The sequence below is a fragment of the Aquarana catesbeiana genome, unplaced genomic scaffold (genome assembly GCF_042186555.1).
Source record: "Aquarana catesbeiana isolate 2022-GZ unplaced genomic scaffold, ASM4218655v1 unanchor237, whole genome shotgun sequence".
NCBI classification, from domain to species: domain Eukaryota; kingdom Metazoa; phylum Chordata; class Amphibia; order Anura; family Ranidae; genus Aquarana; species Aquarana catesbeiana.
In genome coordinates this window covers 2,492,149-2,517,266 of record NW_027362665.1, presented here as the reverse complement: position 1 = coordinate 2,517,266, position 25,118 = coordinate 2,492,149, and the positions used below count along the sequence as shown (strand labels likewise).

Sequence of the window (25,118 nt, the reverse complement as noted above, 5' to 3'; positions counted from 1 at the left end):
AGTGACGCAGTGCCGAATCGCAAAAAATGGCTTGGTCAGGAAGGGGTAAATCCTTCCGGGGCTGAAGTGGATAAGGATATATAGTACATACACACACAGCATAAGGCCGTGTTCACACTACCAGACTTTTCTCAGGGCTGCAGTTCCTTTGATCTCCACAAGGTGGTGATCTCACTTTTACACAGGAAGTCTCTATGGAAGACAGAAAGAGATGTCAGGTATAGACAGGAAGTTCCAGGTGAGAGGTGAGTCGGGAGGACGTAGAGAGGAGACGTTGCTGGAAGAGGCAGCAGAGGAGGTAAAAAGTAGGGTTGTCCCGATACCGATACTAATATCAGTATCGGCACCGATACCGAGCATTTGCCCAAGTACTTGTATTCGGGCAAATGCTCCCGATGCTTCACCCGATACCTGGACAGTCAGCAGTGATCGGTGTGTGGGGGAGTTACAAGCTTCTCCCCCCGCAGCTTGCAGCTGCTTTAGTGAAATCTATACAGCGGTGATCGGTGCTTGTAACTCCCCCACACACGATCACAGCTGACTGTCACCGCATCCTCCATGCCCCCTCCGTTCTGCTTTCCTGTTCTGCTGTCCCCCTCCATTCCGCTGTCCCTCTCAGTTCTGCTGTCCCTCTCCGTTCTGCTGTCCCTCTCCATTCTGCTGTCCCTCTCCATTCTGCTGTCCCTCTCCATTCTGCTGTCCACCTCCATTCTGCTGTCCCTCTCCGTTCTGCTGTCCCTCTCCGTTCTGCTGTCCCCCTCCATTCTGCTGTCCCTCTCCATTCTGCTGTCCCCCTCCATTCTGCTGTCCCTCTCCGTTCTGCTGTCCTGTTCCGCTGTCCCCCTCCGTTCTGCTGTCCCTCTCCATTCTGCTGTCCCTCTCCATTCTGCTGTCCCCCTCCATTCTGCTGTCCCTCTCCATTCTGCTGTCCCGTTCCGCTGTCCCCCTCCGTTCTGCTGTCCCTCTCCATTCTCCTGTCCCTCTCCATTCTGCTGTCCCCCTCCATTCTGCTGTCCCTCTCCGTTCTGCTGTCCCCCTCCGTTCTGCTGTCCCCCTCCGTTCTGCTGTCCCCCTCCGTTCTGCTGTCCCCCTCCGTTCTGCTGTCCCTCTCCATGTCCTCCTTCTTCCTTTTCTGTATGGACAGAGTCAGCTGACTCTGTCCATTCACATAACTGAAACATTGTAACCTCCTGCTGGTTCCTGGTTCCAGACATTGTATGTGGGGGGAATGAAATGATAATTAAAGGTTGGGATTAGGGAAGATTTCTGTAAGATTTTACACAGGAATGATCAGAGTCTCACAATAGGAGCCTGAAAGGGACGGAATTTTTGGGGGATGGGATGTGAACTTGGATTGGGGAAGGGGGGCAATTTTATCAAAAAGACCTCCAGATGGGAATTAAAATAGATTTTTGAGCTCTATACAATTGTTCCAGCTGGACTGCATATTGATATTGAGCTGTTTGCTTTTGATTCATCTGTTTTATACATTTTTATAGTATTTTTATATTGTGTTACCACATATTGATGATTATAAACTAAAGTTTTGTATGAGTTTAGTGATATATGAAGATAAAGAAGATGTATTAAAGTGGTTATAAACCTAGTTACAGCACTTTTATATACAGGTAAGCCTATAATAAGACAAGCAGAGAAAAAGAGCAGCGCCGCTCTAAGGATAGTAATGTGTATAAAAAAGACAGTGTAAATATGCACTCACATTTGACAGATTAAAAAACAGGCATGTAGTGGTACTCCTTAATATCATGAGGTCACATCCGGTGGTCCGCTGGGCTGTGGAGGAATCATACCCTGGCCACTTCCGGTGGCGTCCGAAGCTCAGAGGTATGTGGTTCCGTCAAGTTAGCATGTCAGCTGGTTCATGGGTGGAGATGTCAGATGGTGGAGATGTCAGATGGTGGAGAGCCGGGGGCGTGGCCATAGCACTCGCGTTCGGAGCATGCGTGCTCCTTCATCAGGCGTGATGAATCTGTCAAATGTGAGTGCATATTTAAACACTATTAAAGTGTCTTTTTTATACACATTACTACCCCTTTTCTCTGCTTGTCTTCCCCACAGAGTCCCTTCTGCTCTGAGAAGCTGGCTGCCGCCTACCCCATCTATTGGAACCCAGTACTGTAGGTCTAACAACCACCTTAACTGTTTGTTTCCTGCAAATACCACAGTTCCTGATCCACACCACTGCCCCATTACTCTTGCGCTGACGTCCTTGGCGCATGCGCTGTGAAGAAACGACCCTCCGAGCAGTTTCTTCACCAGCAAGTGCTATGACTGACTGCTCCCGTGTGCATGCGCAGGTGTGACTTCACGCGACTCCGTCCAGTCACAGAACCAAAGTCCGCGGCCCCAGAAGGAAGAGGGGCGAAGATGGATGCGGCCACCAGCTGGGACAGCGCGAGTATGCGATGCATACTAGCCCATTATGCTTTTACTTTGCAGGGGGAAAAAGAGGAAGTAAAACTCAATAGAGTTTACTTCCTCTTTAAGCTATTCTGGGCTATAAATGGTTAAGGAATCTCGGCGGAGGTAGGAGTGATTTTTAGGAACTCTTCGCCTGCCAATAGTCCTCCTGGTCAAAGATTGGCATTTCCAAACACATCGGATGTCACCAGGTTAGGAGAGGCGCCCTCTCTGGTTACATCTAAGTGGTATCCGGCCCGCCATCCACCGGAGTATCTGCAGTCAGGACCCTGGCGGTGGATTGGCTCTTCTGCTCCTAATGTCGGTATTCCCAATTTACTGCTATAGAGGTGTCTATTGGTTCACAGGCACCACAAATTCTGTGGGACTACAGAGCCCAGCACACCTAGTCATCTACAGCTGGGGGGGGGGGGTTCTGAGTAAGTGCTGCCAGGTTACCCCAGGAGTTGTCTGACACTTTGTTATCAGAAAGTTTTATTGGAATTATCGTGTTGTGGATTCAGATATTTTGTCCATAGTGCAAGCACTGCCCGAATATTTATTATTTGTAGATTAACCCCTTCAGGGTCAGAACATTTCCCCATTTATGGGGCCGGAACATTCTCTTCATTTTGGAGATAAATTCTAGTAATATGTTCCTCTAAACAAACAGCACTGACAATAAATAGACAAGACAATGATCATCCTGACCATACATGGCCTACAAAGGACAATTATTACACTATACAGGCAGCCAATGGGCAATCATTACAATATGCAGCCAATACAATGATGGGGTGCAGGGGTCAGGAGTATGGAGCATAGAGACCATTACATTGCTGGTCAGGAGGAAGAAAACATTCATTAGCCTGCCATGAAGAATATGTTCCATCATCGGTGTCAGAGGGAGGAAAATACTGAGGGGTTCTGAGGGAAGTAGAGGAGCTGAGGGTCTGTGAGGGTTTAGTAAAGCTGAAAGACTTCAGGAGCCTCTGAAGGGGTAATGTAGCTGAAGGTCTCTGAGACCCTTGAGGGGGTAGTCAGTCTGCAGAGCTCTGAGGGACTAGGGGATAGAGGGCTCAGGGGGACTCTGAAGGGACAGAGGGTGGTCTCTGGGTCTGTTATGGTCTTCCCACCCCAACTGCACCTTTTATTCAGACTTTACAGAACTGGCAACCTTAACTATCTCGTTTGTCTCAGTGGTCACGTGATTTGTTCTGGAATATCAAGCTGAAGAACGGAGTTCCTTCACTCATTGGGGAATTCTGTTTCAGCTACAAACCAGTTCAGAAAGGAAACAATCCCAACAGAGAAAAGGGAATATCTGATCCAGTAAGCCAAGAGGGTCCCCGATCCTCCAAGATGTAACAAACACTAAACAGTCCAGACTAAATGTGTTCCCATGGCGGCAGTAGTTCTTAAATATAAAGCAACCATCTTATTACCCCCCTCACATCCATATCCTATTATTGTGTGACCAACACCATCCAAATAATTCTTACTTTCATTTCCCAAAGTTATCCGTCTACAAGGAGACCTGTATAGATCAAATGACGGCACCAATTAGGATGGAGGAGGACCGGAGTCACATGACTGAGAAGATACTAAACCTCACCCTGGAGATCATCTACCTGCTGACCGGAGAGGTGAGGAGGATTCTGGGAGGTCACATGACATCACTCTTATCTCTATTAATAATACACAGACCTGACTGGAGAGGTGAGGAGGATTCTGGGAGGTTACATGACATCACTCTTATCTCTATTAATAAAACACAGACCTGACCTGAGAGGTGAGAAGGATTCTGGGAGGTCACATGACATCACTCTTATCTCTATTAATAAAACACAGACCTGACCGGAGAGGTGAGGAGGATTCTGGGAGGTCACATGACATCACTCTTATTTCTATTAATAAAACACAGACCTGACTGGAGATGTGAGGAGGATTCTGGGAGGTCACATGACATCACTCTTATCTCTATTAATAAAACACAGACCTGACTGGAGAGGTGAGGAGGATTCTGGGAGGTCACATGACATCACTCTTATCTCTATTAATAAAACACAGACCTGACCAGAGAGGTGAGGAGGATTCTGAGATTCTAACATGATATTTCTATTTGTTCCTCCATACAGAGATTTCCTCTTGTGAAGTCAGGTGACCATATGACCATCACAGTGCCTCCATGTGACTCCCTAAAACCTGAGACACAACATGCAGAAGATTCTAGAAGTCACCAAGAAGATGATGGAGCTGCTGACAGGAGAGGTGAGCGGTGCTGGGAATTCTGGGACATTATCCAGTAACAGACAAGGGATGTGTCTGGATGGTGACTGTATCATTGTGGCCCGAGGAGAAGAAGATAGAAGACGCCGCGGAGGAGATGCTGGACGAGAACGCCGGAGGAAGAACCAGAAGCGCCAGAAGAACCAGAAGAAGATGAAGGAAGATAGAAGAAAGAAGAAGCATTTAAATAAAGGAATTGTCAAAAACTGTCTCTTGTCATTTTTAACATTTTTGACAGTTTTTAGTGAAATGGTAGGGGTAAGTACCCCCTTACCATTTCACACGGGGGGGGCGGGATCTGGGGGTCCCCTTGTTAAAGGGGGCTTCCAGATTCTGATAAGCCCCCCGCCCACAGACCCCCACAACCACCGGCCAGGGTTGTGGGGATGAGGCCCTTGTCCTCATCAACATGGGGACAAGGTGTTTTGGGGGGCTACCCCAAAGCACCCTCCCAATGTTGAGGGCATGTGGCCTGATACGGTTCGGGGGGGCACACTCTCGTCCCCCCCTCTTTTCCTGTGGCCTGCCAGGTTGCATGCTCGGATAAGGGTCTGGTATGGATTTTTGGGGGGACCCCACGCCGTTTTTTTTTTTTTTTGCTGCGGGGTTCCCCTTAAAATCCATACCAGACCCAGGTCTGGTATGGAATTTAGGGGGAACCCCACGTCATTTTTTTTTTTTTATTTTGCCCGGGGTTCCCCTTAATATCCATACCAGACCTGAAGGGCCTGGTATGGAATTTAGGGGGACTCCCACATCATTTTTTTTTTTAATTTTGGTTCGGGGTTCCCCTGTGGGGAATTCCCATGCCGTTTTTATCAATGAACTTCTATGTGTATTGTTGGCAATGCGATAGCCGCGAGTAGTTTTAAATGGGTTTTTTCCTTCGAAATGTCATTTTGCTGTCAGACTGTTCTAAACACAGGGAAACATGCGCCCCTTTACAGGCATACTATAGACACCCCCCAGGTACGAAATTTAATGGGATATTACACTTTTATTGTTTGACTTTAAGCATTATTAAAATCACTGCTCCTGAAAAAACAGCCGTTTTTTAAACTTTTTTTGCATTGATCCATGTCCCCTGGGGCAGGACCCAGGCCCCCAAACACTTTTTATGACAATAACTTGCATATAAGCCTTTAAAATTAGCACTTTTGATTTCTCCCATAGACTTTTAAAGGGTGTTCCGCGGCATTCGAATTTGCCGCGAACACCCCAAATTGTTCGTTGTTCAGCGAACTTGCGAACAGCCAATGTTCGAGTCGAACATGAGTTCGACTCAAACTCGAAGCTCATCCCTACAGAGGATTATCTCACTTTGTCTCCAGACTGTAAAGTAGAAGATGAGGTCATCACACAGTATAGTCCAGGAGAAAACCCGACTACCTCAAATGTCCATCCGGCACCACACAGTGTAGATGAACCATCGTATTCCTCTTATCCTGAGGAACCTCAGACTGTGAGGGATGGTGCCATCCTTCCAGCAGAGAAGAGCTTTTCCTGTACTGAGTGCGGGAAGTGTTTCCGTTCCGTTCTAAATCCAAACTTAATGTGTATAAAAGATCTCACACAGGAGAGAAGCCATATTCCTGTCCTGAGTGCGGGAAATGCTTTTCATGGAAGTCTAATCTTTACACACATCAGAGATTTTTACACAGGGGAGAAACCGTATTCCTGTCCTGAGTGCGGGAAATGTTTTTCACTGAAGTCCCATCTTTCCATACATCAGAGATCTCATATGGGGGAGAAGCCGTATTCCTGTCCTGAGTGTGGGAAATGTTTTTGACTGAAGTCCAGTCTTTCCATACATCAGAGATCTCACACGGGGGAGAAGCCATATTCCTGTCCTGAGTGTGGGAAATGTTTTCCACAGAAGTCCATTCTTTCTATACATCAGAGATCTCACACGGGGGAGAAGCCGTATTCCTGTCCTGAGTGCGGGAAATGTTTTTCAGTGAAGTCCAATCTTTCCACACATCAGAGATCTCACACGGGGGAGAAGCCATATTCCTGTCCTGAGTGAGGGAATTGTTCCTCACTGAAGTCCTATCTTTCTGTACATCAGGGATCCCACACAACCCTTGAGGTGTATTAGTGCCTTGAGTGCGGGAAATGTCTTCTATATGAATGTTGCTGGACATCACAGCTCTCATGTGGGGAAGAAGCACACCCTGATATACACCTCAGATATACTCCATGGCTGATCATCATGTAAGAAACAGTTCATAAGGAAATTAGAGATCACCAAAGACATGGATAAAGTGTTGTACATTTTCTAGTGTTAGATTTCACAAACACTTAGAGGTCTATTTTAATTTTTTTATTTGTTGAACGCATTCACCCAGCCGTAATGAATATTGGATGTATTTTATTTCGTACACTGATTTCTTTGGCTACAGCTATATTTTAGTGTATTTGTGATGATTTATGTGCACACACAATAGGACAGCGCTGTGACACATAATGCTCTTCTAGTTGATAAAGGGAATACTTACCTTTGTTACAGTAGCAGTCCGGTATAAGTTATTTTTGTAGGTATTTGAGTTGTTACACATAGCGCGGGTTTTATTCTATTTATATTGGTGACATAATTGCCCAAATCTTGGGATCAGGAGCCATTTCCACCCTTTACTCTCAGCTGGGGTTCTTTGTATCCATATAACAGATGTTCTACATGACTAAATCTGCCATCAATTTTACTGCAAAATCAAAGGGGCCAAAATGTCTCCCCCCCGAGCAGTAATATATTTCTATCCCCCTTGGTGGGAGTGGAGATGACCCCATCTATAAGGAATTATAGTGCATACACACACAGCACAAGGCCGTGTTAACATTACCAGATGTTTCTCTGGGCTGCAGTTCCTCTGATCTCCACAAGGTGGTGATCTCACTTCTACCCAGACAGGAAGTCTCTATGGAATACAGAAAGTCTCTATGGAATACAGGAATTTATGTCAGGTACAGACAGGAAGTTCCGGGTGAGAGGTGAGTCGGGAGGAAGTAGAGAGGAGACATTGCTGGAAGAAGTAGTAGAGGAAGTAATAAGATCTTATTTTCTATTTACACCCAGTAATCCCCTTGTAGTGAAGGTCAGAAGTATTAGATATTTGTATTTAGTTTTATAAAATGGACAATCTGTAATCCGGATACAATGTATAACACAGTCAGTTTATCTGTATAATTTGGAGTGTGAGTTCCGGGGTCCCCACAGGGGGAGGACATGAGGCTCCCTCAGTAAGAAGCACATAAATGATTGTATAGTGTGTCAGGATAGAGCCAGACACCTCGGCACCACCTGAATCTGAGGTGAGGTCTCTGGCTGAATTCACAACACAAAGAAGGGGGTCAGTCTGGTGAGAGTCGCCTTCCATGATGGACACAGAGAGGAGCTGATGGCTGCAGACCTCACTGGAAGGTGCTTAGAACTGCTGAGTCTGATGGATCAGTATGGACTGGGTGCTACTCTCTGCACCCCGGGACATATAGTTCTGTATTGTCTGTGCTGCTGAGCTGCGGTCAGACCCTCCCAGCCCCCCTCCAGGGGCCCATGGACTTCACCCTGCCTGACCTGCTTCAGCTACCAGCCCCTACCCCTGTCAGCCCGGATATCTGCCCTGTTCTGGGCTTAGTCCTGTCTGTCTGGATCTCTGCCCTGTTCTGGACTTAGCCCTGTCTACCTGGATCTCTGCCCTGTTCTGGACTTAGTCCTGTCTGCCTGGATCTCTGCCCTGTTCTGGACTTAGCCATGTCAGCCTGGATCTCTGCCCTGTTCTGGACTTAGCCCTGCCTGGATCTCTGCCCTGTTCTGGACTTAGCCCTGTCTGTCTGGATCTCTGCCCTGTTCTGGACTTAGTCCTGTCTGCCTGGATCTCTGCCCTGTTCTGGACTTAGCCCTGTCTGCCTGGATCTCTGCCCTGTTCTGGACTTAGCCATGTCAGCCTGGATCTCTGCCCTGTTCTGGACTTAGCCCTGCCTGGATCTCTGCCCTGTTCTGGACTTAGCCCTGCCTGTTTGGATCTCTGTCCTGTTCTGGACTTAGTCCTGTCTGCCTGGATCTCTGCCCTGTTCTGGACTTAGCCCTGTCTGCCTGGATCTCTGCCCTGTTCTGGACTTAGCCATGTCAGCCTGGATCTCTGCCCTGTTCTGGACTTAGCCCTGCCTGTTTGGATCTCTGTCCTGTTCTGGACTTAGCCCTGCCTGTTTGGATCTCTGCCCTGTTCTGGACTTAGCCCTGTCTGCCTGGATCTCTGCCCTGTTCTATACTTAGCCCTGCCTGCCTGGATCTCTGTCCTTGAATACAGAATCCCCATTTCTGCTGGGCCATCCTATGTGGACTATCTGTGTGGTGTTGCATTGCCACCCTGAGGAATGTTTTGTTGTACTGTGTCTTGCTACCCTGATGTGCTAACACTGCTCTGCCCGTGTGCCAAGGACTTTAACCCCCCCTGTATAAAACCCTGCTCTGCCCGGTGGACTATCACCCCTTTGCTGTCCCATATTGCTGTCCTGAGGAGCACGCTTCATTGCTGTGCCTTCTGTTTGCCCTGTGGACCATCACCCCTTTGCTGTCCCATATTGCTGTCCTGAGGAGCATGCTTCATTGCTGTGCCTTCTGTTTGCCCTGTGGACTACCTCCCCTTTGCTGTCCCATATTGCCACCCTGAGGATCCCTCTTCATTGCTGTGTCTATTGTTTGTTCTGTGAAGTAATTCTCCTCCTGCCTGTACCCCGAATCCCCCAATAAACGCCGGAGTGTTGGGTTCCTGGTGATTTGCCTCTGTGTGCTCTCTCTCTGCACTCTTCGTTCATCACACCCCCGTCATGTCCATCCTCTTCCTCCATAGTCACTGTGATGTCTTTTATCTCCAGCAGATGATGATACACACATATATAGTGTGGAAACCTAGATTAACCCCTTCAGGGGGATCAGTTGATGATTAATATATCTTCCTTCCAAATCTGGCCATACATGGTTCAGTTTTATCGTTCATCCAGCGGGATGAGAGGAAAAAACTGAAGTGATTCCCCCATCCACACATTGGAGGGGGATGGGGGAATCCTCCCCGCTGCACTATTGTATTCTGACAATGGGGGGCGCTCCTCCGCTCTCAGAATACACAGATCAGTGATGAAGCTATTGGCTGCAGCCGCTGATGGAGTGACTTTTATCCGGCAGTGACCACACATGGATGGAAATGTGACCGATGAATTGTTGTGAACCAGCTGAATTGTATCTATGGTCACCATAAGTGACTTCCTCCCCTCCCCCTCATCTCCTTTGTTATTTAAAGTGATATTAAAGGCTTGTTTTTTGTATTTTTAGATAAAAAAACATGATATTCTGTGGTCTCCTGCTGACAGTCCTGGCCCCTCCCTCCTGCCAATTTCCCCCAGAGCAAGCTGCTTGTTCTGGGGGCACCCAAGCAGGCTCACTCCCAAGCTGCTGCTTTGTGTGTCCATTCTTACACAATACCGCAGCTCAGCCCCACCCCTCCTGTCTCCTCATTGGCTGACTGGCTGTGATTGACAGCAGCGAAAACCAATGGCTCCCGCTGCTATCTCAGCAAATGAGGAGGGAGAGTCGAGGATTTTGTGCACATTGCTTTAAACATTGTTGTCTCTGGTGAGTATGGGGGGGGGCTGCTGAACACAGAAGGTTATTTACCTTCATCTATAGAATGCGCAAAGGTAAGAAACCTTGAGCCTTTAGAACCACTTTAGGTCATGCTGAGATAATCTCCCATTGGCTGAGCAATATTCTCATTGGTCTCTGAGCTCCTTCTTGCTATTCCTCGTCCTGCCTGTTGTTTCCTTGGATTGATTTTCTGTGTAGTGACCCCGGCTTCATCTCTTGGATGCGCTCGTCTGTTGCTTGTCCTGACCTTTATCCTGATTCCTGGATCTCCTCCTCATCTCACACCCAACATAGAGAATGGAATTTGTGTTATGAGGTCAAATTTTACAAGACTCCAGATTGGCAAGAATCATAGTGAACACTAAACTGTCCAGATCAAATATTTTCTCACTGGGGGCCATAGTGCTTAAGTACATTCTGACCTTCATATTACCTCCTGATATCCTCATTCTATTATTGTACAACCAACCCAGATAATTCTCTGTTATCAATGTTATCTGTCTATAGGGAAACCTTCATAGATGACGGCACCAATGAGGATGGAGGAGGACCGGAGTCACATGACTGAGATACTTAACCTTACCCTGGAGATCATCTACCTTCTGACCGGAGAGGTGAGGAGGATTCTGGGAGGTCACATGACATCACTCTTATCTCTATTAATAAAACACAGACCTGATCGTAGAGGTGAGGAGGATTCTGGGATTCTAACATGATATTCCTATTGGTTCCTCAATACAGAGATTTCCTCTTGTGAAGTCAGGTGATCATATGACTATCACAGTGCCTCCATGTGACTCCCCAAAACCTGAGAGACACAACATGGAGAAGATTCTAGAAGTCACCAAGAAGATGATGGAGCTGCTGACAGGAGAGGTGAGCGGTGCTGGGAATTCTGGGACATTATCCAGTAACAGACAAGGGATGTGTCTGGATGGTGACTGTATCATTGTGTGTGTCAGGTTCCTATAAGGTGTCAGGATGTCACTGTCTATTTCTCCATGGAGGAGTGGGAGTATTTAGAAGGACACAAGGATCTCTACAAGGACATCATGATGGACAATCAGCCGCCCCTCACATCACCGGGTAAGAGGAGACTTTATTGTAAAGGAGAGAGCAGTACGGAGGGTCCACCTAGATCCCCCATCATCTGATAAACACATAGAAACAATGTATTCAGTCAGTGTGTGTGTTTCCTACAGATGGATCCAGTAATGGGAACCCACCAGAGAGATGTCCCCGTCCTCTGTATTCCCGGGATTCCACACAGGGAGGTCACACCATCCCTCACCATCATCAGGTAGATGAGGAACAATCACTGATAGTATCATTAGGATCTGTACATTATCTGCATTGTTACCATTGATGTCATTTTTATTATATATTCAGAATGGAAACCTGAGAGATTCTAAAGTTGAGGTTAAAGAAGAGATAAAAGAGGAGGAGGATGAGGATGGGGTGATGGAGGAGTCAGAGTTTCTAAAAGAACACAAAGATCTGTACCAGGACACCATGGTGGAGTCATCCAGCTACAGAAACCCACCAGAGAGATGTCCCCGTCCTCTGTATTCCCGGGATTCCACACAGGAAGATCACACCATCCCTCACCATCATCAGGTAGATGATTGACAATTATTGGTAGTTCTGATTTATACAAAGTATGTTTGTTACAATGAATGTTTTATTATATATTCAGAGTGAAAACCTCGGGGATAATAATATTGATGTTAAAGAAGAATATAAAGAGGAGGATGAGGAGTATGTGATGGAGGAGTTTTCAATAGGATACAAGAATATGATGAACCCACAAGAGAGATGTCCCCGTCCTCTGTATTCCAGGGATTCCACACAGGAAGATCAAACCATCTCCCACTTTTACAAGGTTGGTGGGATGTAGCTTATAAAACACACTTATAGAGATGATGTGTGGATTTTTTATGTGATGTCACAATAATAAAGCTTATATTTTACAGATGATATTCTCTCTCATTTTCTTGATTTAGAGTGGAGATCCAATCGATATGGAATTTGAAGTTAAAGCAGAAGAAGAAGAGAGGTATGTGAGGGATGATCAGCAGTCTATGGAGGAGGAAGGAATAACGGGGACATTTATAGAGGAGGACACTCCTACAGAGATCAGTACAGGTGGGTCATTAACACTAAATACATTCCTCCACCCATGCTGCTCACTGATTGGTCCAGAGTAGGGCGGGTGATATCAGCCTGTAATCCCCTGGTCACTTTCCTGAGCTGTGTTCCCTGTCCTGTATTCCTGTATTTCTCTCGGATAATCTTCCTTCTCTGTGCTGCAGACACAATTTATGTATCTAGACTGGATTTATGGAGATTCTGGGGTTCAGCTGGCAGCAAAATGTCCATTTTCACCATAGATGTTACTAGACCTAGACACCTGCGGTATGTGATTTGGGTCTTCTGCCCCATACCCTGGTCTAGTAAGATCTCTGACAGAACAATCCCCCCAGGATTACTTGCTCTGTTGTCTGCTGGCTGTACCGGGTGGAGGGATATGTCTGTATAGTCTCAGACCCAAGTCACTGAGTGCAGTCTCAGGAGATGGGAGGCAGCGGTGTGGGACCTCTGCAACTTGTCTCATGTAAACATTTAATCTTCCACTGATTACTGAATACCAATATTATGAGTCCTGACCCTTACACTGTATAATTTATATTGTACATTATATACTCCTGACCCCTGCACTATATACTCTATGTTGTACATTACATACTCCTGACCCCTGCACTATATACTCTATTTTACATACTCCTGACCCTTACATCAGAGCTAAAAATTTCAAGTCCTGAGCTACTAGCCAGGCCTTAAAGGCTACTCGCCACCAGTTGCTCCACCCAGTCCAACCAGTCCCCGCCCCTAAACACACCCTCATAAAATGACACTTAAATGTTTTATACAGAATTAAATTACAAAAATAAATATTAACAACAACTTTATCAGTGCCCCTCAGGACCGCCTCACCTGTGCTCCTCAGTACAGTCTCACCTGTGCAGATGAAGAGTCGAGCTGACCGATCATCAGAGAGCGGGGATTGCCCGCTGTAACAGCTTTCATTTGAATTGCTGGGTTCCCGGTGCCGCTCACCGTCACATAGTCCCGTCTCCTCGCCACTCACATCACACAGTTCCACCTCCTCGCCCGGCGCCTCCCGGCATTGGACCGATGTTCTGTCTATCAAATGCGCCAGGCGAAGAGGAGGCGGGGCTCTGTGACGGTGATCGGCACCGGGAACCCAGCAATTCAAATGAAACCTGTTACAGTGGGCAATCCCCGCTCTCTGATGATTGGCCAGCTTGACTCATCCTCTCCTCTCTTCCCCTGGCTGGCAGATCGGCTCCCGTTCAACTTCGCCTGCCGGTGGTGCTCTCCCCCCTCCTCCGAGGCAGCCATAATTTTCCACTCGCAAAATGCGAGTAGGCGAGTGGAAAACTTGAGGGCCGCCTTACACTATATACTCTATATTTTACTTTACATACTCCTGACCCCTGCACTATATACTCTATGTTGTACATTACATTATAATTCTGATACTATAAAATCCTAGCTGTTGTATCCTATATAATAAGTTGTACATTACATGGTCCTGACTTCTTTTACACCCATTTCCTACCAGCTGGACATTTTATATCTGATGATTTGATTGGAGCACAGACTTTTACATGTTGATAATAATGTGATAACATCCTCAAACTTTGGAATCTTAAACAGAAAGTGATAATGAGGGAGGAGTCAATAACCCAATAATGGTGGTCTTCAGGATCAGTCCAGTCTTCATCTTGATTATTCTCCCCCCATCCTCACTCTCTGACCTCTGGTGGGGCTCAGCCCCGCTGTTATTCATGACTAAATCATGGACTATATAAGGAAGTGCAGGACTTCTTGTGTTGGGAAGATGGCAATGAGTGATAGAGGGGTGAGGACACTCATCCTATGTCACTCCCTCATCACTTTCACTCCTATAAAAGTCATTGTTTCCTCACTCTCTGACTAAGGTCGATGAATAAAAAAATGAACTGGTAAGAGATTCAGAGATGTAGGGCTGAAGCAACTAATTGATTATAAAAATAGTTCTCAACTATTTTCATAATTTATTCGTTGGTCAGTCGATTAATTAGCCTGCATACAGAAGGTATTATTTATTTACACATCAGAAAATACAGCTCAGTACACCATCCATACATGTCAGTAAATGCCTGAGAACTTGAATGTGTGAGGAGCAATGCCTCATGGGACATGTAGTTCTGGGCAAGAGAAGGAAGCAAGTGATTCTAAAGGCAGAAGTTTTTTTGTACCTTCCTATAATGGAACTCTATACTATACTTTGTGCTTTCCTATAGGGAAACTCTGTACTATACTTTGTAGCTTCCTATAGGGGAACTCTATGCTATACTTTGTACTTTCCTATAGGGAAACTCTATACTATACTTTGTGGCTTCCTATAGGGGAACTCTATGCTATACTTTGTAGCTTCCTATAGGGGAACTCTATTCTATACTTTGTACTTTCCTATAGGGGAACTCTATACTATAATTTGTGGCTTCCTATAGGAGAACTCTATACTATACTTTGTGACTTCCTATAGAACTCTATACTATACTTTGTGGCTTCCTATAGGGGAACTCTCTATTATATGTTGTGGCTTCCTATAGTGGAACTCTATACTATACTTTGTAGGTTCCTATAGGGGAACCCTATACTATACTTTGTGGCTTCCTATAGGGGAACTCTATGCTATACTTTGTACCTTCCTATAGGGGAACTCTATGCTATACTTTGTGGCTTCTGCTAGGGGAACTCTATGCTATACTTTGTGGCTTCTGCTAGGGGAACTCTATACTATACTTTGCGGCTTCCTATAGGGGAACTCTTTACTATACTTTGTAGCTTCCTATAGGGGAACTCTATATTATACTTAGTAGCTTTCTATAGGGGAACTATATGCTATACTTTGTGGCTTCCTATAGGGGAACTCTATTCTATGCTTTGTACCTTCCTATAGGGGAACTCTATACTATACTCTGTTGCTTCCTATAGGAGAACTCTATACTATACTTTGTGACTTCCTATAGAACTCTATACTATACTTTGTGGCTTCCTATAGTGGAACTCTATACTATACTCTGTACCTTCCTATAGGAAAATACTATATTTTGTAGGTTCCTATAGGGGAACTCTATACTATACTTTGTGGCTTCCTATAGGGGAACTCTATGCTATACTTTGTACCTTCCTATAGGGGAACTCTATACTATACTTTGTGGCTTCTGATAGGGGAACTCTATACTATACTTTGCAGCTTCCTATAGGGGAACTCTTTACTATAGTTTGTAGCTTCCTATAGGGGAACTCTATACTATACATTGTGGCTTCCTATAGGGGAACTCTATACTATACTTTGCGGCTTTTTATAGGGGAACTCTATACTATACTTTGTAGCTTCCTATAGGGGAACCCTATACTATACATTGTAGCTTCCTATAGGGAAACTCTATTCTATACTTTGTACCTTCCTATAGGGGAACTCTATACTATACTTTGTGGCTTCCTATAGGAGAACTCTATACTATACTTTGTGGCTTCTTATAGAACTATATACTATACTTTGTGGCTTCCTATAGCAGAACTCTATACTATACTTTGTGCCTTCCTATAGGAGAACTCTATACTACACTTTGTAGGTTCCTATAAGGGAACTCTATAGTATACTTTGTGCTTTCCTATAGGGAAACTCTGTACTATACTTTGTAGCTTCCTATAGGGGAACTCTATGCTATACTTTGTACTTTCCTATAGGGAAACTCTATACTATACTTTGTGGCTTCCTATAGGGGAACTCTATGCTATACTTTGTAGCTTCCTATAGGGGAACTCTATTCTATACTTTGTACTTTCCTATAGGGGAACTCTATACTATAATTTGTGGCTTCCTATAGGAGAACTCTATACTATACTTTGTGACTTCCTATAGAACTCTATACTATACTTTGTGGCTTCCTATAGGGGAACTCTCTATTATATGTTGTGGCTTCCTATAGTGGAACTCTATACTATACTTTGTAGGTTCCTATAGGGGAACCCTATACTATACTTTGTGGCTTCCTATAGGGGAACTCTATGCTATACTTTGTACCTTCCTATAGGGGAACTCTATGCTATACTTTGTGGCTTCTGCTAGGGGAACTCTATGCTATACTTTGTGGCTTCTGCTAGGGGAACTCTATACTATACTTTGCGGCTTCCTATAGGGGAACTCTTTACTATACTTTGTAGCTTCCTATAGGGGAACTCTATATTATACTTAGTAGCTTTCTATAGGGGAACTATATGCTATACTTTGTGGCTTCCTATAGGGGAACTCTATTCTATGCTTTGTACCTTCCTATAGGGGAACTCTATACTATACTCTGTTGCTTCCTATAGGAGAACTCTATACTATACTTTGTGACTTCCTATAGAACTCTATACTATACTTTGTGGCTTCCTATAGTGGAACTCTATACTATACTCTGTACCTTCCTATAGGAAAATACTATATTTTGTAGGTTCCTATAGGGGAACTCTATACTATACTTTGTGGCTTCCTATAGGGGAACTCTATGCTATACTTTGTACCTTCCTATAGGGGAACTCTATACTATACTTTGTGGCTTCTGATAGGGGAACTCTATACTATACTTTGCAGCTTCCTATAGGGGAACTCTTTACTATAGTTTGTAGCTTCCTATAGGGGAACTCTATACTATACATTGTGGCTTCCTATAGGGGAACTCTATACTATACTTTGCGGCTTTTTATAGGGGAACTCTATACTATACTTTGTAGCTTCTTATAGGGGAACCCTATACTATACTTTGTAGCTTCCTATAGGGAAACTCTATTCTATACTTTGTACCTTCCTATAGGGGAACTCTATACTATACTTTGTGGCTTCCTATAGGAGAACTCTATACTATACTTTGTGGCTTCTTATAGAACTATATACTATACTTTGTGGCTTCCTATAGCAGAACTCTATACTATACTTTGTGCCTTCCTATAGGAGAACTCTATACTACACTTTGTAGGTTCCTATAAGGGAACTCTATAGTATACTTTGTGGCTTCCTATAGGGGAACTCTTTTCTATACTTTGTACCTTCCTATAGGGGAACTCTATACTATAGTTAGTAGCTTCCTATAGGGGAACTCTATATTATATTTTGCAGGTTTTTATATGGAAACTCTATACTATACTTTGTACCTTCCTATAGGGGAACTATATACTATACTTTGTGGCTTCTGATAAGGGAACTCTATTATACTTTGCAGCTTCCTATAGGGGAACTCTTTACTATACTTTGTGGCTTCCTATAGGGGAACTCTATACTATACTTTGCGGCTTTTTATAGGGGAACTCTATACTATACTTTGTACCTTCCTATAGGGGAACTTTATACTATACTTTGTAGCTTACTATAGGTGAACTCTATACTATACTTTGAAGCTTCCCCCAGTGTAACTCTATAATATACTTGGTACCTTCCTATAGGGGAACTCTATACTATATTTTGCAGCTTTCTATAGGGGAAATCTATTCTATACTATACTATACTCTGCGGCTTCCTATAGGGGCAATATGAAGGCAGGAGGAGTCAGTGGGGGAGGGGGGTCCAGAATAGGAGAATTATGGCTGCTCCTTGCAAAACCGTTACACAGAGCAAGTAAGTATGACAAGTTTGTTAACAAAAAGAAATCCAATATTTACAATGACTTTAAGGTCTCTGTGCAGGGAAGATCAGCATCTGACCCCAGAGAAGGTGGAGGCTGATAGACTGGAGGTGATAGAAGGCATTACTATTATATAAAGTAAAAGTTTACTAGTATTGTGCTTTATATATAAAATTAATATATCCATGAAAAAAAAAGTCTCAGTTTTCAGTACTACTTTAATATAAAAGTTTTTCCCCCTCTAACCTCCATATATCTTCATGTGTGACTCCCAGGTAAAATCCCCATATATCCTACTTCTGGGTATATTTATTATTATATATATATATGATATAAGATATATTACTTTCACTATTTCACAGTATAAATTAATCCCTTTATAGTAGTGATTATCTGTTGTTTTTGTAATATAAAGGAGTATTTTTTTAACCCCATCATAACAGATGATTAAACAACATCATGCTGCTGCTACTAAATGTCCTATGCTGGCCGTACACAGATTGATTTTGGGATGAGAATATTCACACAAATATTTATTCGAAAATTATTTGTACATTCGATGAATGGACGAGTGTAATTAGAAAATTCCACTTAATTTTAACAATCAATTTTAAAATGAATGTAACTTCTGAGCAAAAACCACATACAGTATTTGAAAATTTGTTCAATGGAGAAAAGTTTTCTGTTCCGCTCCTTTGAATTTTCCCGTCACTGTGGTGGAAAATGAACGCCGATTTGACCCGACAAATGGTTAGAAAACTGGATGTATGTTTTTTTAAAGAAAAATTAGTTTGTGTACGGCCAGCATAAGTGACATCAGGTGCAGGGAGCTTGTACCCACCTACCTGTCTATGACAAGGGAGTCTGTCATCCATCATATTATATTACACTCCTGTCTGATCATCTGCAAAACAGCGTTTTACCTCTTTTTTATATTTTAATAATGTTGATCTCTGATTCTGATATGTAGCAGATTCTCCCTCTAATAATACATCTATCTGTCTGTTATTCTCAGAGTGGATTAAATATCCAACTATATATCTGGATATTTATATTTACCGCTGTATATAGATATTCAAGAATATTAACTAAATTATACACTAATCTTTTTTTGAGGTTTTTATCCAATTAATCGAAACAATAATCGGCCAACTTATCAATTATAAAAATAATCATTAGTTGCCGCCCTACAGAGAACCCGTTTACTAGTTACCTTGAGGGGGGAATTGTAAGATCCTCAGAGACAAAGCTGCCTGATGTGGGCGGAGTCCTGGTTTAGGGGAACCAATCTGCTCATGTCTAGTAATAATCTTTTTATTTCTATTTTAGTAGATGGACGGGAGATGAGGAAAACTTCAGTGGATTGTCCCAACCCGGCTACCTCAAATGTCCATCCGGCACCACAAAGTGTAGATGGACCATCGTATTCCTCTTATTCTGAGGAACCTCAAACTGTGAGGGATGCTGCTGTCCTTCCAACAGAGAAGAGCTTTTCCTGTACTGAGTGTGGGAAGTGTTTTAGTTCTAAATACCATCTTAATGAGCATAAAAGATCTCACACAGGGGAGAAGCCGTATTCCTGTCCTGAGTGTGGGAAGTGTTTCCATTTTAAATCCAAGCTTAATCAGCATAAAAGATCTCACATGGGGCAGAAGCCATATTCCTGTCCTGATTGTGGGAAATGTTTTTCAGTGAAGTCCAGTCTTTCCACACATCAGAGATCTCACACAGGGCAGAAGCCGTATTCCTGTCCTGAGTGCGGGAAATGTTTTTCAAGGAAATTTCAGCTTTCCACACATCAGAGATCTCACACGGGAGAGAAGCCGTATTCCTGTCCTGAGTGCTGGAAATGTTTTTCAGATAATTCTAGTTTTAAGAGACATCAGAGATCTCACACGGGGCAGAAGCCGTATTCCTGTCCTGAGTGCGGGAAATGTTTTTCACAGAAGTCCCATCTTTACAGCCATCAGAGATCTCACACAGGGGTGAAGCCGTATTCCTGTCCTGAGTGCAGGAAATGTTTTTCACAGAAGTCCAATCTTTACAGCCATCAGAGATCTCACACGGGGGAGAAGCCATATTCCTGTCCTGAGTGCGGGAAATGTTTTTCAAGGAAATTTGATCTTTCCACACATCAGAGATATCACACAGGGGGAGAAGCCGTATTCCTGTCCTGAGTGCGGGAAGTGTTTTTTAGACCATTCCAGTTTTAACAGACATCAGAAATCTCACATGGGGCAGAAGCCGTATTCCTGTCCTGTGTGCGGGAAATGTTTTTCACAGAAGTCCCATCTTTCCACACATCAGAGATCTCACACAGGGGAGAAGCCGTATTCCTGCCCTGAGTGAGGGAATTGTTCCTCACTGAAGTCCTGTCTTCCTGTACATCAGGGATCCCACACAACCCTTGAGGTGTATTAGTGCCTTGAGTGCGGGAAATGTCTTCTATATGAATGTTGCTAGACATCACAGCTTTCATGTGGGGAAGAAGCACACCCTGATATACACCCTAGATATACTCCATGGCTGATCTTCATCATGTAAGAAACAGTTGAGAGTCATTACCTTTCATTGGCTGAGAATTTTTTGTGGTGGAAGATTTTAAAAACACTTAAAGGTCTGTTTAAAAAAAACAATAGTTGAACGGTTATGACCGGCATTCGCCCAGCCATGATGAATATTAGCCGTATTTTATTTCATACACTGATTTCCTTGACTCCATCTAATGACCATAATGCAGTATTGCACTAATTGAGGTATTTCAGGAAAAATACCCGATTATGGCCACTAGTTGGAGCTGATGATCATAGGAAATCACTGTGTTAAATCACAGCCAGAAATTGTAACAACTGGATGAATGATTGTCACATTAGTCCAATATTTTTTTTTTTTTAAATAGACCTCTTATTCTCCTTTATCGGACATGTCTTCATACTAATACCTGAGATCATACTCATACACTTATCAGTACAGTACACACTGAAGGATATACCTTAAATAAGCCAACACTATTAGACTAACCATTGAATTAAAATGAAAAATACTATGTTTGGACTTTAGATGGTGCTAAGTATAATAGCAATTATCTCCAGCTAGTGGCAAATGTAGTATTTTCTATGTTAAATCAATGGAAATTATTTGACAGCCAATAGCCAATTAAACTCCATTTTCCCCTCATTCGCACAGAAGGAATGTACATGTATTTTCATTGGGTGAATTATTATGTAAATTATTTATGAATAGACCCCTAAATGTCAGGAGACATTTATATAAAGATAGGAAGTATGGAGCAGATAAATTAATAGACCTCCCAGCAATGTTATTACCAGGCTGCAGCTAGGGGGAGCTCTAATGTTTGGAGTGTGACCACAGCAGAGTGATCCCATCTAGCTCACATTAACCCTTTTACTGCCAGAGCTGGTTTTCCATTATTTTTGCACACATGGTAATATGGAGATTTTGAGCCTGAAGATTAGATAAAACCCCCAAACATATTTTCTGAAAGCGGAGACCCTGGAGAATAAAATGGTGGTAATTGTTAAGGTGTTTCTCGTACACAAATATCACCTTCATATCCGGGTTTATTTTCTACTTTCCCCCATTTTCTATGGTGTGATCTTTTCTACAATACTTTGTTATAATAATGGAAAACGTTGTGTAATGTATTGTACACAAATTAATAATGACTCCGCCTCCACATTCCAGACAAGTCATTTTCCTGACCAATTGGATTTCTACCTTTTACTATTTCTCAATTCTATGACTGCAATTTTGTTATAAGTAACATTATAATAAAAATATGTATTAAATGAAAAAAAATATTCTGTGTGTCGTAGCAATGATGAAAATCTTTGGTACCCAAAATTGCTCATAGGTGACGCTTTAAATCCTTTACAGGTCATCAGTTTAGAGATAACCATAAATAACGGCCCAGAGTGCAGTGGTCAGGAACATGTCATATACAGTCCTGTGTATAGAGTGCAGTGGTCAGGAACATGTCATATACAGTCCTGTGTATAAAGTGCAGTGGTCAGGAACATGTCATATACAGTCCTGTGTATAGAGTGCAGTGGTCAGGAACATGTCATATACAGTCCTGTGTATAGAGTACAGTGGTCAGGAACATGTCATATACAGCCCTGTGTATAGAGTGCGTTGGTCAGGAACATGTCATATACAGTCCTGTGTATAGAGTGCAGTGGTCAGGAACATGTCATATACAGTCCCGTGTATAAAGTGCAGTGGTCAGGAACATGTCATATACAGTCCTGTGTATAGTGCAGTGGTCAGGAACATGTCATATACAGTCCTGCGTATAACGCGGTGGTCAGGAACATGTCATATACAGTCCTGCGTATAATGCGGTGGTCAGGAACATGTCATATACAGCCCTGTGTATAGAGTGCAGTGGTCAGGAACATGTCATATACAGTCCTGTGTATAGAGTGCAGTGGTCAGGAACATGTCATATACAGTCCTGTGTATGGAGTGCAGTGGTCAGGAACATGTCATATACAGTCCTGTGTATGGAGTGCAGTGGTCAGGAACATGTCATATACAGCCCTGTGTATGGAGTGCGGTGGTCAGGAACATGTCATATACAGTCCTGTGTATAGAGTGCGGTGGTCAGGAACATGTCATATACAGTCCTGTGTACAGAGTGCGGTGGTCAGGAACATGTCATATACAGCCCTGTGTATAGAGTGCAGTGGTCAGGAACATGTCATATACAGTCCTGTGTATAGAGTGCAGTGGTTAGGAACATGTCATATACAGTCCTGTGTATAGAGTGCAGTGGTCAGGAACATGTCATATACAGTCCTGTGTATAGAGTGCAGTGGTCAGAAACATGTCATATACAGCCCTGTGTATGGAGTGCGGTGGTCAGGAACATGTCATATACAGTCCTGTGTATAGAGTGCGGTGGTCAGGAACATGTCATATACAGTCCCGTGTATAGTGCAGTGGTCAGGAACATGTCATATACAGTCCTGTGTATAGTGCAGTGGTCAGGAACATGTCATATACAGTCCTGCTTATAACGCGGTGGTCAGGAACATGTCATATACAGTTCTGCGTATAATGCGGTGGTCAGGAACATGTCATATACAGCCCTATGTATAGAGTGCAGTGGTCAGGAACATGTCATATACAGTTCTGTGTATAGAGTGCGGTGGTCAGGAACATGTCATATACAGTCCTGTGTATAGAGTGCAGTGGTCAGGAACATGTCATATACAGTCCTGTGTATAGAGTGCAATGGTCAGAAACATGTCATATACAGCCCTGTGTGTAGAGTACAGTGGTCAGGAACATGTCATATACAGCCCTGTATATAGAGTGCGTTGGTCAGGAACATGTCATATACAGTCCTGTGTATAGAGTGCGGTGGTTAGGAACATGTCATATACAGTTCTGTGTATAGAGTGCGGTGGTCAGGAACATGTCATATACAGTCCCATGTATAGAGTGCAGTGGTCAGGAACATGTCATATACAGCCCTGTGTATAGAGTGCAGTGGTCAGGAACATGTCATATACAGTCCTGTGTATAGAGTGCAGTGGTCAGGAACATGTCATATACAGCCCTGTGTATAGAGTGTGGTGGTCAGGAACATGTCATATACAGTCCTGTGTATAGAGTACAGTGGTCAGGAACATGTCATATACAGTCCTGTGTATAGAGTGCAGTGGTCAGGAACATGTCATATACAGTCCCGTGTATAGTGCAGTGGTCAGGAACATGTCATATACAGTCCTGCGTATAACGTGGTGGTCAGGAACATGTCATATACAGTCCTGCGTATAATGCGGTGGTCAGGAACATGTCATATACAGCCCTGTGTATAGAGTGCGGTGGTCAGGAACATGTCATATACAGTCCTGTGTATAGAGTGCGGTGGTCAGGAACATGTCATATACAGCCCTGTGTATAGAGTGCGGTGGTCAGGAACATGTCATATACAGTCCTGTGTATAGAGTGCGGTGGTCAGGAACATGTCATATACAGTCCTGTGTATAGAGTACAGTGGTCAGGAACATGTCATATACAGCCCTGTTTATAGAGTGTAGTGGTCAGGAACATGTCATATACAGCTCTGTGTATAGGGTGCGGTGGTCAGGAACATGTCATATACAGCCCTGTGTATAGAGTGTGGTGGTCAGGAACATGTCATATACAGCCCTGTGTATAGAGTGCAGTGGTCAGGAACATGTCATATACAGCCCTGTGTATAGAGTGCGGTGGTCAGGAACATGTCATATACAGTCCTGTGTATAGAGTGCGGTGGTCAGGAACATGTCATATACAGTCCTGTGTATAGAGTACAGTGGTCAGGAACATGTCATATACAGCCCTGTTTATAGAGTGTAGTGGTCAGGAACATGTCATATACAGCTCTGTGTATAGGGTGCGGTGGTCAGGAACATGTCATATACAGCCCTGTGTATAGAGTGCGGTGGTCAGGAACATGTCATATACAGTCCTGTGTATAGAGTGCGGTGGCCTGGCAGGGGGGGATGGGCGTGACCGGAGGTTGAGGGGAAGGGGAGGGCGTTGAGAACCTGGACCCAGCTGCGCTTCCCGACACCCGCCGCTCGTCATCCATGCTGGATGCCTAGGACGCCATAGCAGGCTTGTCCACTACCTAGGACGGTCGGAGTGCAGGGGAATTAAGGGACAAGTAGCCGCCTCGAGGTTCGAGCGGATGCCGCCGCCGTGGTTGTCCCGGAGACGGGAGTCCGCACCACACAGTATCGTATCCCCTAGCAGGGCGCTCATATTGGCTAGACAGGTGGAAGCTGCTGATAAAAGCAGCAGACCGGAGAAGGAGAAGGAGGAAAGGAGGAATCATTGAGGTACACTCCGCACTGTGTACCTCAAGGTAAATCCATCTGTGCCATTTCTGCAAAGTGGAAACCTGGGGAACCCCCCCATAGCGACATCTTTTGGTGAGCTCCTGCTGTGATGTACAGGAGGGGGCATATTTAAAGCTGGAGTGGACGTTGTAATACTGCCCTCAGTACTCCCAT

At 44.0% G+C, this 25,118-nt stretch overlaps 1 protein-coding gene across 1 annotated transcript in view; it reads left to right on the top strand.

Moving 5' to 3' along the window:
- The first annotated feature begins 226 nt into the window (after positions 1-226).
- The window catches only part of LOC141122066 (uncharacterized), a 135,474-nt gene continuing 110,582 nt past the window's right edge, over positions 227-25,118 (top strand). Inside the window, 11 exon segments of the mRNA XM_073611862.1 lie at positions 227-298; positions 3,939-4,067; positions 4,560-4,715; positions 11,096-11,224; positions 11,311-11,434; positions 11,551-11,648; positions 11,738-11,965; positions 12,045-12,230; positions 12,352-12,493; positions 19,417-20,237; positions 20,239-20,421. Of these exon segments, the coding sequence (XP_073467963.1) occupies positions 3,972-4,067; positions 4,560-4,715; positions 11,096-11,224; positions 11,311-11,434; positions 11,551-11,648; positions 11,738-11,965; positions 12,045-12,230; positions 12,352-12,493; positions 19,417-20,237; positions 20,239-20,421 (2,163 nt within the window). The 5' untranslated portion in view covers positions 227-298; positions 3,939-3,971.